At 34.6% G+C, this 18208-nt stretch overlaps 1 protein-coding gene across 1 annotated transcript; it reads left to right on the top strand.

Moving 5' to 3' along the window:
* The first annotated feature begins 1657 nt into the window (after positions 1-1657).
* Positions 1658-12326, top strand: LOC149500205 (uncharacterized). The gene is made up of 7 exons (XM_089737758.1): positions 1658-1964; positions 2041-2159; positions 2751-2831; positions 6021-6129; positions 8850-8935; positions 10152-10293; positions 10762-12326. Exons 1-7 carry the CDS (start codon positions 1937-1939, stop codon positions 10908-10910), a joined length of 714 nt encoding a protein of 237 aa, XP_089593884.1. The 5' UTR covers positions 1658-1936; the 3' UTR covers positions 10911-12326.
* Positions 12327-18208: the final 5882 nt, after the last annotated feature.

The following is an 18208-nucleotide window of genomic DNA, read 5'->3' on the forward strand; positions in this document are numbered from 1 at the left end:
CGAACGAACCGACCGTCCAATCATGTCTATCATGAGTTGGCAAAAAAAAGATGGATAAGATTACAAGATTTAAACTGAAAACTGCTTTGGGATTCTTGGGCATAGTCCATAAAAATGACAACTGTATGGATTTGTTTCTTTTGCCCATTCAAGAAGGCAAAAATATTTCTGAACGAAACAATTTTTTTTATGACTGACCACTGAAGTAGGAAACCTATGGAAATGAAACGTCAACTAAAAATTCGTGCCACTGTGACGTCATCTGGCCACAAAACATGGCGGTTTTAGTGCTGCCCAGAAGATTTTAATGTTAGTAGGTTTTATCGATAAACGTTCTTGGCTTATTTTATTTTAAATATTGTTGAGTATGAATGTATTTGTAGAATTTATACTTTAATAGGAATTAAGTATATTGTTATGTGCAAAGATGATGTGATTTAGATATTATGTGAAATCTAAGACGAGTTCGTGCCTCAAATTTCCCAAGTAAACGATATGACGATTTTTAAAATTTGCTACACTGATTTTATAAAGTTGTCGTTTGCCGCAAAACATAAAGATATGGCATAGTACAGTGCCATCAGCCCATTTCTAGCATGCTGAATGTTATCGTATTTTGAGTACGTGTTTTTCTTAGATTATTACAATCTATTTTAATTGTTTTGCTGACTCTAAAGTCCGTAACAGACTACCGCAGTGCACCTCAAAGAAGGTGCACCGCACCATTTGAATCACTCTCACTTGAGAGTGATTCAAATTTTAAACTTTCAAGGGACCGCCTGATAAAAAAAAACACCTACAGAACATTTATTCGTTAATGAAATTACAAAAGTCATTCCTTGTGACTTCCTCTCTAAAATCACTTAATTAATAAATATTTAACGAATTTACAATAGTGTTTTACTCACTGCGGAATAAAACTATTTTATTTAAAGAGTTCCGAAGAGATTTTGTCGGTAGCCTTTTTCCCGAAATATCTAAACAGAATGTCTAAATATGTTTTGATGACATATTTTAAAGAGGTATTTATGATTAGTGTCATGATGAATAGATTCCGACCGAAAAATGGTGTCCGATATTTCGGATTCAAATATATTATTAAGTGTATAATCTATCTTTCGGATGAGGGCTCCATAATGAATTTAAATATATATAGATAATAGTTTTGGGGCATCGACTTTCTTGAGATCCTATAAAATATGTTTTAATTATTATTTTTGTATGTTTTAAGCATGATAAAATTAGAAATTTTATATAAGCAATCATATTAAATCGATATCAAAGTCAAGAAATAATGTACAACCCAAAACAGATGGCCGAACTGACGTGACAATGACATTTGGCGCGCTAAACATGGCGGATTTTCGGCCTCATTAGACGGATACGGAGACATTTACGTATATTCATGTTTCATTTTATGTACGCACTGAAATACTGTTATATTGTTTTCCTGCGAGTTAAAGTGCTGAGTAAGAACGAGATAGATATATGTTTATGTGTGTGCCTTCAAAATGGGTGCTATTTATATAAGCAATTGTACGTATAGAACAATATGTCGTGTCCTTACTATATAGGTCTATGTGACTGACAGATTAAAGTCAAAACTGTCAAATGTGTTCTTATGTCAATTGTCATTACGATCATTTGTGTTGTTAACTGTTGAGTTGTCAAAGCTCAGTCAAAGGAAGCAGAAGTATTTAATTAGGCTCTAAAATCATTAATTACGTATTGGAAATGCATTAATATTAGAATTATACATAAACTGTTAGATCAGTAGAGAAAAAAATAGTTATGTAAGACGTAACGTTTACAACCTTCAGTGGCGTGCTTTTATCGATTCTTCTGTTTAAAATATTAGATATATGTTATTGTTCGTGTATTAAATTAATTTCGCGTCTGTATGTAAAATAAATAAATAAAATCGTTTTAAACAACAATGGACGGAAGCAATGATTCTTTATCGAGTAAGTTTCATTTTTCTTTATGAAATGAGTTTAGTATATCATAAAACTGTTTGATAAAGCAATTTTTTGCTATCAGTGTTGTCTCCGCCTATTGGCGGCTCGTCAGCCGTACTTTTGACTCCGGGTCGCACGAGGAACATCGCTCAGGATATGGAAGCCCTCCGTTTATCGAGACAAGATAATCCATATTTGCAGGTAATAATATAAATTTACGTAATTTCCAATTACGGGCTCGCGTGCGGAAGTTACGAGTTTATATGCCGCATTATATATGCCGAATTACATACTCAAACATTATCATAAGCTTTTCATTTTGATTATGATAGTTTATTTTCTGTCTTTTTTTCTCAAAAACTTATGTACAACATATATTTTGAGTTTATTGCTTTATAAAGCAAAAAGCAATAACTGCTACTAAGGATGATTAGCTATTTTATGGAGTGGTTAAAAGCATTATTTTTCAAACAGTAAAACAAATTAAAAAATATATATTTTTTCATACGATTTTCAATTACATAGAGAGCTAAGAATTAAATCAAAATGAGGTACGGTAACAATGAAACGGGTTCACGAAAAGTACAAAGGCCAGATTTGATGTAAATCAACAGAAACTACAAAGTTTTCTCAGAAAGAAAAAGTTTATACAAGCATGGTCATGCACTATTATTATTTAATAATATATTTAGTATTTAATAATATATCATGGTTAATTCAATTGGGCAAATACATACAATAGTCAATATCCAAAATGACAATGATTACTAATTTACTATGCTATATTTACAGCAAGTGATGGCTAGCAGAGAAAGCCTGATTGAAAGTCATCACGATGAGTGTGAATCGGATGATACCATATTGATGTCTCAGGTAAACATTAATTCACATTGAATAACTTTCTTATGAACTCTGCCATTTCTATCCATAAAACAATTTTAAATCTACTGTAGACTTCACCTAGCTAGCTAAGCGATATTACCATAAATATCTCAACGTAGATTAAGCAAGTCTCATCTTCACTTTAGTTATTGTAAGTGTAGAGGCGACAGACAGAATCAGGTGTAAAACAAGTGCAGATCGAGATTCAAATGTTAATATTAATATAACTACAGATGAATATTATCTTATATTGGGTGATTTATGTTTTCTCACTAAATTTGCTAGAAATCACAGAACAGGAAACAATAGGTCGTCTTGTGAGTCCGCATGGGTAGGTAGAACTTTATAGGGTGGGTCAGCCGCTAAATCATGCTTTACAATTTGTGACTTAAACCTCACATCTCAAGGTGCATGGCTGACCAGATGGACCTCATTCATTATATAACTATACTATAGGCCAGGGATTCCCAAACTTATTTTGTCTACTGCCCACTTTGAGAATAAATTATTTTTTAGCATCCTCCATTTTTTCACCTACTTACAAACTACTATAGCGAGAGCTCTGGTGTCTAAGAGTCCTCCTAGATGAAATTACAAATAGCTTCCAAGCCTCTACACGACGCCCCCATTTTTTTACTGGGTCTCTTACCGCCCCCCTTTAGGCCTGCAGCGCCCACAAGGGGCTTTATCGCCCACTTTGGGAAAGGCTGTTGTAGATTATACGACATAAATAATTGAGAACAGCATTAATTAGTAAGTAAAAAAATACCAGAACTAAATCCACACACATTAAAATTCCATACATGTAATAAACGTTGGATTTTAAAAGCGGCCTTGGACGAGAATTTTTCGATTTACGTTTCGAAATGAAGCCAATTAATAAGTTGACATTGAACAAAATTATTGAAACCATAAAAATATGCCGACTGGGTGGTCTACAGTTTTGTTTCGTAAATACAAATCGTATAAAACTCTCGACATCAAAATGTTTTGTTGCGACCATAAATCACTTTTATGGCTTTAATCTTGTATAAGAGAGGTAAAAGGGAATTTAAGAAAATTTCCCGCAATCTGTCACAAATCGACGTATACAAGCAGCGCCTATAGCTATCTATAATAGCATTTTGGCTTCTCACTTGTCGAGGGCAGCCAAAATGCTATATAGTTTTTTTTTTTTTTTTTTATTGCCTAGATGGGTGGTCGAGCTCACAGCCATTGGTAAAATTAAGTATAAAGCGTCGCGTTTAAAACATTTTTTGTATAAACTTTGAGGGGGACTTCTCAACATCGAGAAAGCCCCCTTAAATAAGAGAAAAGAAAAAAGTAGCGCCTATTGTGTGTAAAGAATAATTTGCCTAATTAAAACCGCATTTACGACTCAAATTGGCTATTTCTTATATTCACTAGTGCTCCTCTTAATCCGTGGCCAAAGAGCCATAAAGTATTTGAAACTCTAGAGATTGTAGGATTATTTTTAAGCAATAATCAAAACGTAAATGATCTTTTAAGGATGTCTAATAGTTTAACGAGAACGTAAGAAAATAATATACATTTTTGTATTATTGGACTCTTTGTGTTTCTCTCGGCGGCATAAAATATCACCAAATCAGATAGGGCCACAATTCACGAGTAGGCTCTCTTTGACAATGGAACCTCTGGGTCTGCAGAGGGACTTCGGTTCCCTCTGTGTTTTGTACCGTATGCTCCATGGCGAGTGCTCTGAGGACTTGTTTGAGATGATTCCATCATCTCGTTTTTACCATCGCACCGCCCGCCGCCGGAGTAGAGTTCATCCATACTACCTGGAGCCACTGCAGTCATCCACAGTGCGTTTCCAGAGATCTTTTTTGCCACGTACTGTCCGGCTTTGGAATGAGCTCCCCTCCACGGTGTTTCCCGAGCGCTATGACATGTCGCATCTTCAAACGAGGCTTGAGGAGTATTAAACGGTAGGCAGCGGCTTGGCTCTGTTCCTGCCATTGCTGACGTCCATGAGCGAAGGTAACCACTCACCATCAGATGGTCTGCCCATACATACGGCAATCAAAAATAAATAAAAAACGTCCACGCGCCCTTTAGCAAAGAACTAGGATAAATGTATCTGTACGAATGGGAAAATAAACAAATAATGTGTCGGCAGGATCAAGTTAAGAATTATTAATTTATGTACACCCTTAATATGTCAGCCGTGACCACGTGTAATTTTAACATATTTACGCACAAAAATATGCGTAAATTAATTAAATTGTATTTATTTTGGAATAAAATAACGGAGGTCGATTTATCTGATCATTTATTGTTTCTGTTCATACGCACACCGCATTCATTTAGAGATATCAAGTAAGTCTCGTCTTTGTCATTTTCGTCTCAATTTTTTATTTGTTTAAAAATTTGGTCCCGATTTAGTTTGTTTAAATGGAATTTGTCAATTAGCAAATCGCACAGGACATTAAAGCCGCTTTCGGACTACCTACGCTATAATATAATAGCATATAGTATATAGCTCATAGCACGACAATATCGCGCACCATACATTGTTATGAACACGTTCACACTGTACTGTACTATATACCTATATTATTATAGCACTAGTATAGCGTAGTCTGAAAGCAGCTTAACCCTTCGTCTCCTTCCAAAGTGTCTCATACATTTTCTTTTGTAAATGTCACGCTTCTCGTACTCAACTCAAACTGCTTTAGCTGTCAATATTTATATAATAAACCGGGTAATTATACAAACCGGATTAAATAATGTCTAAAAACAGCTCTAATAAATAAATAATGTACATAGAAGTGATTTCTACCGATTACTCCTCTAAATAATTCCTTGTTCCAACTTCGGTAGCAGCTTAAAATATTCGTAACTTTTAAAGACAGATACCGAGAATGAGGCTGCTGTTTAATGACAAACCCACTGTGTAATTTTTTTTTTTTATATGTGCAATGACGTCATTTCATAATTGATGACGGTTAACGCATTGACCATGTGTTTAGCGTTGTTTGATTTCCTGACAGCATCGGTAATGAGAGCCATGCACGATAAATGCTAACATTCAATAATAATGAGCTTATTGGGAGATAATTTTCTTACGTAAATTGTCAATATATTTTCAGTTCAGTTATGGCGGGAAATAGTTTTTTTTTTTAATAATCGAAGTCTAGCTCTTCTTCGTTATTCCAGGAGTTCGGCAGTACAGCGTTAGATTTCGTCGAGGACGACATATTGACTTTGAAGGAGGTTCATGAGCATATGATCCGATCACCACCACCGACCAGTTGCTGGCCACACGGTATGATGAAAATTTGAATTTCACAGCCTTCCATCCTTAAAAATTGGCATTCTGACTTACAATAAAATATATTGCTTTGTGAATTCACATATCGAGGGGTGAAAGCTTATTTGCTTTAAGCTACATTTTTGCAACTTTACAGGAGAGCGATTTAAAGTTTAAAATTTGGAAAAAATATCATAACAAAAACAAAAAAGTTCAGCTACTTGAATGGGGTGAACTTAATTGAAGTTCAATTAAAAATCATCAAACTTGATGCTAATACCAAATGAAACGGACCTTTACAAAAATAAATGTAGCGTATTAAGCGAAATGTCGCTTAAACCGCCTTTCAGCCTTCGATAATATGTACTCTGTAGTATCATTTTGTTTCAATAAAATGATACGGTCATTATTTGGCCATTATTTTATCACTATCCATTATTTTTATCGTGTAATAAAAAATCAAACCCGCAAAATTATAATTTACGTAATTACTGGTGGTAGGACCCCTTATGAGCCCGCGCGGGTAGGTACAACCACCCCGCCTATTTCTGCCGTGAAGCAGTAATGCGTTTAGGTTTGAAGGGTGGGGCAGCCGTTGTAACTATACTTGAGATCTTAGAACTTATATCTCAAAGTGGATGGCGCATTTACGTTGTATTGAATTTTATAGTTGTCGGTTGTGTCTGTGTGCTTAGTTTAATTGAAAAGATACAGTATGTTAGAATGCCAATTAAAGCAAAGTGTACTTTAATCACTTCTAAAATGTACAATATTCATTGATCACACCGTTCTTCAATCTAACAAGTATTTATATCGTAATATCCTAAATAACAGTGTATAAGTACAGTAAAAAATTTGTATATTAAATTTGTAACATGAAAAACGGCGCGTTTTGTTAATGGAAATTTTATTTGTATATAAAAAATACATCTCTATATATAAAAATGAACTGCTGTTCGTTAGTCTCGCTAAAACTCGAGAACGGTTGAACCGATTTGGCTAATTTTGGTCTTGAATTATTTGTGGAAGTCCAGAGAAGGTTTAAAAAGTAGACAAATATTAAAATACTCGGAATTAAATAAAAATAACAATTTTGTTTTTCTTTTGTTTATTTAAGTTTATTTTATACAAAAGCTTAGGTGTTTTATTTATCGATTGAGGCCCTACGAAGTTTGCCGGGTCAGCTAGTTGTAAATAAAAATTTATATCGCATACGAACTATTAAAACGGTTAAGTACAAATCAGCATCATAGATTTAATCGACTAGATATTCTAAATTTAGAAATTCTCTCACGAATTTTCACTATCCCATGTAGAAACTAAAAATGGTTTATGTACTAAAAATAAATATATATATTTTTTAAGATATTTTTCACTGTACTTATTTCTGTAAATAACTTAAATGTGGTTCCCACATAAGAATGACTAATATGTCATAAAACTAAGAGAATGTTGCCAACTTATTCACACGATTTTGAACTGGATTAATATGAAAATTACATCGATTGCATTAAATGCAACATCTTATTAAATCTATTACTACTGTATCCCGACACTTAACATTTTAAAAGTTTTATAACCTGTAAGTGCGATGGTCGACTATAAATTGAAATCAAAGACCTTTAAAATAGAATCTATAATCGAATAACTCAATCCAACGAAAAATACAACACTTTGTTATGTCAAATGCAGATTGATTGGAACACTTCGACTCGTTTATCAGTGTATATTGGCAGATAACATCCTAAATCCTATAATCGGGCATGTCAACAATTCGTAATCATTAAAATGAAGAGACAATATTTTGCTCGTTAATCGCTATTTGTCGAGTCATTGTTATCCTGAGATAATTCACAATAATTTGTGGTTAACCTGTTAAAGTGATGGTTAACTTGTGATATGTTCTGAAAACAGAATTGTCACAAAAAAGTGTGATCCGAAACCAGTCTCTTTGATTTGAAGTCGAATAAAAAATATCATTGAACAATAAAAAAAATTTTTTAAGTTTTTTCTCAGGTTTAGTATTTTACGTCAGTAATTCACATTCATTTGTGTATCGCACCTTTAGATTTTAAAGACCCATTAAAAAAATGTGTTTTTTTTTGGAAAATATCGAATAAAGATTTCAAAAAGGCGTGGAGGAAGGGGACGGAGTGAAAGAGACCGATGGATAAGTTTGTCCCTTTTTAAGCTACTTTTGTTCATTTGGATATTAAGAGTCGCTGAAAAGGGTCGTTCTAGGTCCATTATTGAGTTAAAGTCGAAATCCAAAAATTTCGAAATTGTTCTCTATAATTCTAAAGGTGCGATATAAATAGAACAAAGTTTACTACATTATAACCACCAGTCATCGTTCTCGTCGAACGCGTCGCTTGCGACGAAGGGCTCGACGAGTAAAATAACCCAGACACAGCCCACTGAGTTTCTCGCCGGATCTTCTCAGTGGGTCGCGTTTCCGATCCGGTGGTAGATTCTGCGAAGCACGGCTCTTGCTAGGATTCGTGTTAGCAACGTCGACAGGTTCGAGCGCCGTGAATTCATCTACAAGCTCGGCGAATCTAGAATAACCCCTCGAGGTTACTAGAATAGGTAGGAAAAAAAACATTGTAACGTTTAATCATGGTACGCGATAATCCAAAATTTGTGTGAATAGCTGGCAACACTTTCCGGACACAAAACGCCTTGACAATAAAAATGACGTATTTATTAACCGCTTGCTTTCCGCTCGGATGAAGACACACTGTCGTACCGAACGTCGAGCGCATTCGACTTCGCTGCGGACAGCCCCGTCTATAGCGCTTACTCGGTCAATCAGGAAAAGGTTACTAATGTTACACAATTTATTTAATTCTGTTAATAATTTGCACGTTCATTTCTCTGTTTCATTGTGGATGTTATGTTATAACTTTTAATTTGTTATTGGGGTCTGTGTTGTCTTGTGTCGCTTGTAAATATGCTTCCGGCATCCGTAACATTGGATGCTTCTAACCCAAAGCTAGGAGTCATTGCATGTGGTACGTGTAACCCTTAATATCAGTATTTTATAAATTTGAACTGTTTTAATCTTTCTGTCCCTCTCTGTCTCTCTTTCGCACTCTCTCTCTTTTTTTTATCTCATAGTGTAAAAAAATGATTGATTAATATTTTATTATTAGATTAGCATTATTTAGTATTTTCAATAATATAAAAGTATTTTAAAGTTGTACGTGAAGCGAGATTATAACTATTATAGCAATAATGTAACAATTTCATATATTTTTGTAGTTTTTATTGTTATATCTCTGTATGTACAATAACTGCTGGAAATTTTACAGCGCACATATGATTAGTTGCAATTGGATATCTAACACGTCCGTATATACGATATGTTTTAGCACACTTTAGTCTTTTAATATTATAGATAAGATTTAATTTAGAATACACAAAATATCACTAAAATACGATTCAATTTCGTTCTTAGTACTTTACGAATAAATAGGAAGCTCCATCTTTCTGATACTGTATATATGTACATTTTCTATGTTTGTCTCTGTGATAGATTACAATGTTTTTAGCAATAGATTTGCTTATAACATTACATTCATTTTGATTGATCAATAAAGTTTAAACAAACACACAACATTCATTTACGTTAATGGTTTCTTGTTGTCGCGGCATCGAGATGCGTATCGAAATAGCTTCATGTAGACCAGCGGTCGAGGAACTTTTTTAATTATTACCCCAAAATATTTTTGTGTAAGTTGATATTACCCCATGGCGAAGAACAAAAAAAAAACAAAATCGCTTCTTTTCAGCATCTTTCATATTATAGTCCCCATGATAATTTTGAAAAAAAACATATATTATTTTTTCGTTTCATTTCATTTCGTTTCATCGACTTTGAAATCACAACGATTCTAAAGAAGTTTCACTACAATATATATTTTTTACTCACAAAAGTTTCCTTTTGTACCCCCCAAAATTTCATTTTACCCCATTTGGGTTAATTTACCCCGGTTCCCCGACCGCTGATGTAGACCAATCCTTATTGTATTCAGGACGCATCAGGTCGTTCACCCCGCCGTGGTACGAGAGCTGACGACTCCAGAAGCAACACGCCGGCTAGGCCTCGTTCTTCCAGATCCGCTTCACCTAGATCCCACGATCTGTCGCTTTGCGGACGACCCTTGTCGTTGCCCGGTAACGTATTTTAACTTTTTAGATCCTTTAAAAGATCTGAGTAATACGCCATTAACCAGAGTAAACTAGCCCACTGAACCTCTCAGTGGGTCGCGTTTCCGAAACGGTGGTAGATTCTGCGAAACACTGCTCTTGCTAGGGCCAGTGTTAGCAACGCCCTCAGGTTTGAGCCCCGAGAGCTCAAACCTGAGGGAGAGTAAACCCTTTCCACCAGGCCATGCTATAATTAACAGATCCATTATTTGTCTCAGCATTCCTTGAATTTACCCGATGCCTACTAAAGTTGTACGTTATTGTAATTGTGCCTTTTTTGTAGAGCCTTGACGTAATTTTCTTCAAACGGAATTTGAAAGTGTTTATTTTTGCCTTACGCAGCAGCTCTTGGCTTTGTTAATGTTCGTGAACTATTGTCTCGTCTCTCTGGGACGTCTTGTGTGGCATGGGCTCAGTCACGACACAACCTTGCAGGTGAGAGCCACCTTCGCTCGGCGCTAAGCAAGAAAGCGAACCAGACGAGCGATCGGTTCTCGCTGCTGCAGCACCCGCGCCCACTGCGGCGACCCCACTCCAGGCGCGACGAGGACAGCGAGCAGCTCGTGCAGGACTGCGACAAGTGAACCCGCGTGGGGCCGCTGTGCAGGCGGACGTGGGACGAACGAAATATCAGTGCCTCTTCGTATATACGTGATCCAGGTCATCTTTCGTTTGGTGGAGCCGTGGCGTCGCCGCGGACGAGAAAAGGCACGTGCAGTTTGATTTCGTATTTTTTATTAATTTTATTAATGATACGCCAGTCCCACTTGTTTTTTTTTTCAAGTATGGCAATTGACTTCTTGCGACGCCATTGTTGCCAGTATCGAGTTTATAAAAACGTTCAATTACTAAATGCATACTTAATATATTATATGAAGCCAAATGGGATAAAGAATATTGATAATTGGAGACTAATCAATTTAGATGAAATAAATTCGTAGTTAAATGGTCAGTCCCACTCAGTCGTTTTGATTATCGCTGTGAATACGGATTGCGTTTGTTGAAACAACTCACGCCATCTAGTGTCAAGTGTTGGTACAATAAACTACCCTGAAGTTAGTTGCCAAAGATGGCGGCACGTGAACAAATCTACAATTGCCAGTCGGAGTTATCAGCAAAGTAACTGATGGAAAACCCATGCGTAGTATTAGTTTAAATCAAAAAGCTAGAGGGCGCCTTAAAACGTCACCGCGAATACCTAATAAAAAATACAAACTTTATTATCTATGCCCAATAATATAAAATAAAATGTTCGTTCAATTGTCAATACACAGCCATAAACAACGATGCCTCAAGATTAGGACTCAATTTAATTTATGTAAATTTCAATTTAATTTCCTTATTTTTTGTTTTCTTAATGAAATTATGATAAAAGGAACTTGCTTTTGGCTAACAGACTAGAAAATGGTACTTTACTCGTTTTTTTTTTAAAATTGTTACAAACAACCATTTTGGTAACTCTTGAAGATTTTCAATAGACAATATAAAAACAGCTACCTAAGAATTAGATGGGTTAAAAAGTACTGTTTGGTCTTTACCTATTTTTATATAGAAGATCTATCGGATAAAACTAGCATAAAGTAAATGAAGTTTGTTTATAATTAAATTACAAATAGCTTATCACAGATAATGCATATTAGATAGCACTAAAAATTCATAGTTGTCTTCTAAACTATTTGTATTATTGAACTATTATTGAAAATATATATTGATTAAAACATTACACAAGAATTATTCTTGTAAATTAGTTTTTTTTTTAAATAAATATCGACGCTTTCATTTTTGTGAACTATCGAATTGACGAACAAAAGATGGCGCTCTATTACGTACATTTTTTTTATTGACCTTGTAGGCAGACGAGCGCACGGCCCACTTGTTGGTGAGTGGTTACCGTCGCCCATGGACTTCAGCAATACCAGGGGCAGAGCCAAGCCGCTGCATACCGGATTGAGCGATAGTCACAGCTGAGCTCCCTTCCGAAGCTCTTGCTAGGGCTAGTGTTATTATTCTCCCGGGTTGAGCCTGTGAACTCACCTACCCGTCCGCGAGAAGCTGAAATAGACTGTAGTGAATAGGTATAGAGAAAAAAAAACAGTTGAGCTTTGAGAGTCCAATACATAATAATATGTCTTTATCGTAATAAACACGAGATTAAATCGTATCCTAAATTTAGGTGCACAGATTATTTAGCGCGCGAATTTTTGTTTCTAAATGTCATTGGTTTTGTTTCTTCTCGCTCTCTCCTCAACAAAGCAAGCGAGAAGGATATACGTGGCGTGTAAACAAGAGGTGGTTTAGTCTGGGCGTATATTGTGCGTGTGTGCACCGCTTCGTATAGTTTCAATTTTCAATTCGAACTTTAGTAAAACTAAAAATAGATGCCAATGCGGCGTACGTTATGTGTAAGTAGGTCGATTGGCTTAGTGATCTTGATTTTTGTACCTCAGGGTTCTCCGCAATCTTTGTCTTTTGATCTGATTGTATGTGTCCCCGGTGCACCACAGAAAATCCTGTCTTGAGGCTATTTCTATAAAAAAAGAACTTAAACTTATTTCTATACTGGTCACCCTGAAAGAATTCTTTAAAAAAAACCAATCTGTTCTTTTGTTAAATAAAAGCCAGTTCTTCCTATTTAATGCGCCCACGCTATAGATCACGGTCTTCTGACGGTTGTCCGACAGAGACGGTGATACCTGAATAAAGGCACGTAACGTAACGAAATTGTAAAACGAATTTACGTGTTAGGTTTAATTCGGTGACTTTTCTTAATTAATCAATGTAGATTTAAATTATTTTAAACAAAGCATTTTTTGGATTCGGGTCAATGATTTAATAATCAATATATTATCATGGGCTTTCTGTAAGGTGGAAGAAATTAACACAGAAAAATAAAAAAATAAGAATATAAAAAAATCCTTTGTTTCGAAAATAAACTATTTACTACGTAGAATGGGTTAATATATCCTCACATAATATTAGTACACTCGCATAGTTCGTAAATCACTTACATTCCTAAGAGATGCTCACTGTAGTATGTAATATTATCGAAAAAAATAATGTTTTATCGATACTAAAATCGATAAAGTACCGAATGAATAGGTTTTAATAAAATATAAGTTAAATATTACACGATTAAAACCTATCGATAAAGTGTTTTTTTGTATCGATTAGTCGAAATAAATTTCCAAAGTACTAAAATTTTGTTGTTTATGGTAAGCTCTTTGTGTGGTTACTGGGAATCTTTAATTAGGAACACTAAGGTTGAAAATTTTAAGATATAGTTCAATAGATTCCCTCTGTTAACAGTGTCTTTTCTGAGATGCGTCGTTCCTATGAGTCTCATATTCTGAGCCCTTGCTGGTGGCGCAGACTAAGCTATAAATTATAATACACTTAACAGCTGCAATACCGCCATCCACGACGAAGGTGGATTCTCAATATATGATGACTTCGCCAACGTACAATACTGGATATCTCTGCGCTCCAAAACTGGGTCAATCGTAATACAATCTAAGTATAAAATTCATATATAAAATTTAGGGTATGTATTAGGTACAGTTATTCAATTTAAATATTCTATGTTTTCATTTTATAATACTTATGTTAACTAATCTTTTAAGAATCATAGTATATAGTGTAATATATTTTATGATATTTATAGTATAGCATCTAGAATATATTTTCCTTTAGTTAAAATTATTCAATCAGTACAGAACACCTGCTATGTTATTTTTTGCATCGCCCTCGGTCGGCTGGTAGAGAATGTCTTAGTCATGAAGTCCGCCAATCTACAATAATGTGCATGCAGTGTGATAAATAAATAAATCAATGAAATAAAAACAAAATGTGACCTAATTTCTTAATGTGGGTGATCGAATTTACCTTGTCACGTTTATGGGTTCCGATGAAGCTACGCGTCTAGTGCGCTAATAAAATAAAAATCCAATAAAAAACGATAAGTAACCACACAAGAGATCAGTATGCTTAGTGTGAGTTTTTAACGTTCTCGATAGCGTAAAAGTTAGCTCACATTTGTATGGAATTGGAACAGCGCCCCTAGCGGCAAACGCAGACAAACGATCCAACTCCATACAAATTAGAGTTAAATTTTATGCTAAGCTCACTGTTTATGCAATAGTTGGCCATATGTTATGTCGATATGTTTTGACCTATAATGACGAACACACAAAATGCGTTGAACCGACTTTTATAAACTTACTGCGTTCATTTTGTAAATTGATAGCTGTACCGTGTACTTAGTGCGAGTTTTTTAATGATCTTGATAGCGTAAAAGTTAGCTCACATTTACATATGGAGTTGGAACAGCGCCCCTAGCGGCAAACGTAGGCAAACGTTCGAATTGCATACAAATTTGAGTTAACTTTTACGCTATCGAAAACGTTAAAAAACTCGCACTAAGCACACAGTACGAAAACAAAGTACGTATTAGTTTTAAGTACATTATTAAAATGTTACGGTTAATTAAGCTTTATTAGTTGAATTTAATAATGATAATTGAAAAATTAGCGTAATTATATTAAAATAGAATAAATAGTTCTAAGAACTCTTCGAAGATTTAATTATGAATGACGGAAACTGATTTTGTTTTGACGAATTTAAAGTTATTGATTACCACCTCTGTGTCCTGGTGAAACTGGAAAGGCCTCCGGGCCACCAGTAATCCTTCAATCATAAAAATGCGATACTTTTAATGTTTCAAAGATATTGATTTGGGAAATTGTCAAGACATATTGTAAACAATTGTAAACTATAATAATGATTATGAATTTTTTTAAAAACCCTTAAAAAATGTGTTGCCATATTACAAAACGAATATTTCACACAAAAGATGAAGAAAAAAAATTAAATTAAATAGCCTAGTTTGAAATTCTATTAATCTGTTTATATCTGTATTAATCAATAATAAATTTACTAGTTGTTTGAAATTTTGTTTTCTGATGTTAACTCTAGAGGTTAGATAAACACAGCGTTATGTATGATTCATAAAAAAAATGCAATTGGTAAAACAGGTAGAAATATTAAGTATACAAATAATTGTTTTTTTTAATAATGTTTATTAAGCTTTCACATGAGTTTTTGGCAAGAGCCATATCCACCAAATACCATCATATATACCAATTTGACGTCGTCGTGGCCTAACAGATAAGACGTCCGGTGCATTCGTGTTGAAGCGATGCACCGGTGTTCGAATCCCGCAGGCGGGTACCAATTTTTCTAATGAAATACGTACTCAACAAATGTTCACGATTGACTTCCACGGTGAAGGAATAACATCGTGTAATAAAAATGAAACCCGCAAAATTATAATTTGCGTAATTACTGGTGGTAGGACCTCTTGTGAGTCCGCACGGGTAGGTACCACCGCCCCGCCTATTTCTGCCGTGAAGCAGTAATGCGTTTCGGTTTGAAGGGTGGGGCAGCCGTTGTGACTATACTGAGACCTTAGAACTATATCTCAAGGTGTGTGGCGCATTTACGTTGTAGATGTCTATGGGCTCCAGTAACCACTTAACATCAGGTGGGCTGTGAGCTCGTCCACACAGCTAAGCAATAAAAAAAAAAAAAAAAAAAATATTTATCATATAAGCTTCAAGTGGTAAATGTAGCATTTTATTTTTGACCGAGAACATGTTTCTATTGGGTAGTCAATAACGACCATGAAAGTGTCGTTTGCCAATTAAGTTATTTCTTAAACTCGGCAACTGTTTTTGCTTAATAGACTGACAGACAGTATTCTATAGTTTGAAATATATATAAAAAATATATATATTACTGTTTGGTTGTGTTCATATTGTTAAAGTAATCGGTGCTCAAAGTTATTTCGAACTTAACTGAGAATTATTCACGTTATAATCATTTATTATTTCGTTATAGTAGTGACGTAAGTGGGGTGCGTATAATGTTAAATCAAAATGTACCCTTTGCCTTTGTTTCGAATTTATTTATTGGCAACATTCAATAAAATAAATTTACGTAATTGACTTTAATGTATTGTAATGTTATATTGTGTATGTTAACTTGTTTATGAAAGATAACTAAGCTTTGTTCCTTTAATAACGTTTCGAAATTTCTAACCGCTAATGTTAAATATAATCTTTTATTAAATTATATTAATAATAATTAGAATTGTACCCTTTTGATTTTCACGTAGAAACTCCAAATTTTTCCACGATCAAACTACCCTATGATCGTCTGAGAACTTTTCTACCTGGCAATAAGAATATAATCAGAAACAGCTGTTTCGGACTGCCAAACGAAAAGACGTAAAAATAACTTTTGTTAGGAGTTTCACTGGCATAATTTAATTTTTTCCGAAAGCATATTGCATTCGGGTAATGTTCCCGAACGATCAAGTTTGCGTACTAAGCTAGATATCGTACAGGTCATGGAGGCCATAATTCAGCCTCTGTAAGATTCAAATAAAAACAATTGAATCTACATTTCATTATTTCTTTATTGTTACTTTGAGTACGTTCAGTCATCGTCGATATCTCAAGAAAACCTAAACGGATTGAGCTATGTATTTTTTTTAAATAAAACTTTAATTCCATTGCGGTTTTGAATACAGAAATTCAAATAAAGTTTATGTAATAGATTGCGCAGTAGACTGCTATTAAAACTCATCATAAAAGTGTATTAATTAAAATTTTTAAAACATACACAAAGGTGTATGTTTTAAAAATTTTAATCCAGCAACACTGGGTCCTGTGTCGAAATCGGTAAGTTTAAAAATTGTAATGTCCGTCAGTGTCATAATAGCTTCTGTTGTTGGAGGGGACTCGAAAACGATAATTAATAAATAAAACACGAATGAATCATTTAATAATCGTTTTGGGCGCAATACATTCATTTCGTGGAAACTTGTTTGGGATCTATGCCTTATCGAATTAATAGTATGTGTCGTTTATAACAGAAGTATTATATTATCATCGGAAATAATTCCTCAACGTCTTCTGTATGTACAACTCTACATTAGAGGCTTGAGGTCGTATATCTACGATGCCGACTTTTAGAATTGAACATTGGATTTGTAGGGCTCGAATATGTTTGAAAATACGTTGAAAATTTTCAATGTTACCATTCGTCTATGGAAACATCTCTATATTAATAAATGTATATTCCTACAGTTCGTAATATATATTTGTACCGTGTGATTTCTGAACGAAATAATACAAATTGTTTTTAGGAATAATTTAACTGGCAACATTAAAATGTCACAATTTAGAGTTGTGTTTTTGTGAAAACTTTGTTGTAGAATGTATGTATTATAATTAATAGAATGTATTTTATCAACCAAAGAACACGTTAATAATAAAAATTAAATGAAACATTTGTAATGATCTGGTGGCTCGCTGGTCGATTTAGCCAGATAGTCGGAATCCGGTTAATAAACTGAATTTCAATCACAATTGTGTTTTATTTATAACTCCCACGGTAACTTTAATTTTTTTTGTTAACACGTTGAACGTCATATGAAAAATCGAGTATATTCATTCAGGCCACGGTGAGTCTTATTTTACTGAACCACTCTGGCCAAGAGGATCACTCGTTAGCCTTTTAAAATATCTCAAGTAGTCGGTAAAAGTCGCGAATTTTTATCTTTCTCGCAAATTATCTTATTTCCATGAAAATCTCAAGTTGATAAAAATTACTGATTCGATGATTTTGGCTTGGCCCGAATGGTATGGTACGTTAGGCCCACCGATGGGTCGTAAAGCGTGCAACCTGTTAATAAATGACGCATTTTAGTCAACGACCATGTCATGTCTCGTGCGAAGCACTGCACTTGCTAAGGCTAGTGTTAGCAACACTCCGGTTTGAGCCCTGCGAGCTCACCTACATGTCAAGAAGCCTCTCAAGG

This window comes from Bombyx mandarina, chromosome 23 (genome assembly GCF_030267445.1).
Source record: "Bombyx mandarina strain Sakado chromosome 23, ASM3026744v2".
NCBI classification, from domain to species: Eukaryota; Metazoa; Arthropoda; class Insecta; order Lepidoptera; family Bombycidae; genus Bombyx; species Bombyx mandarina.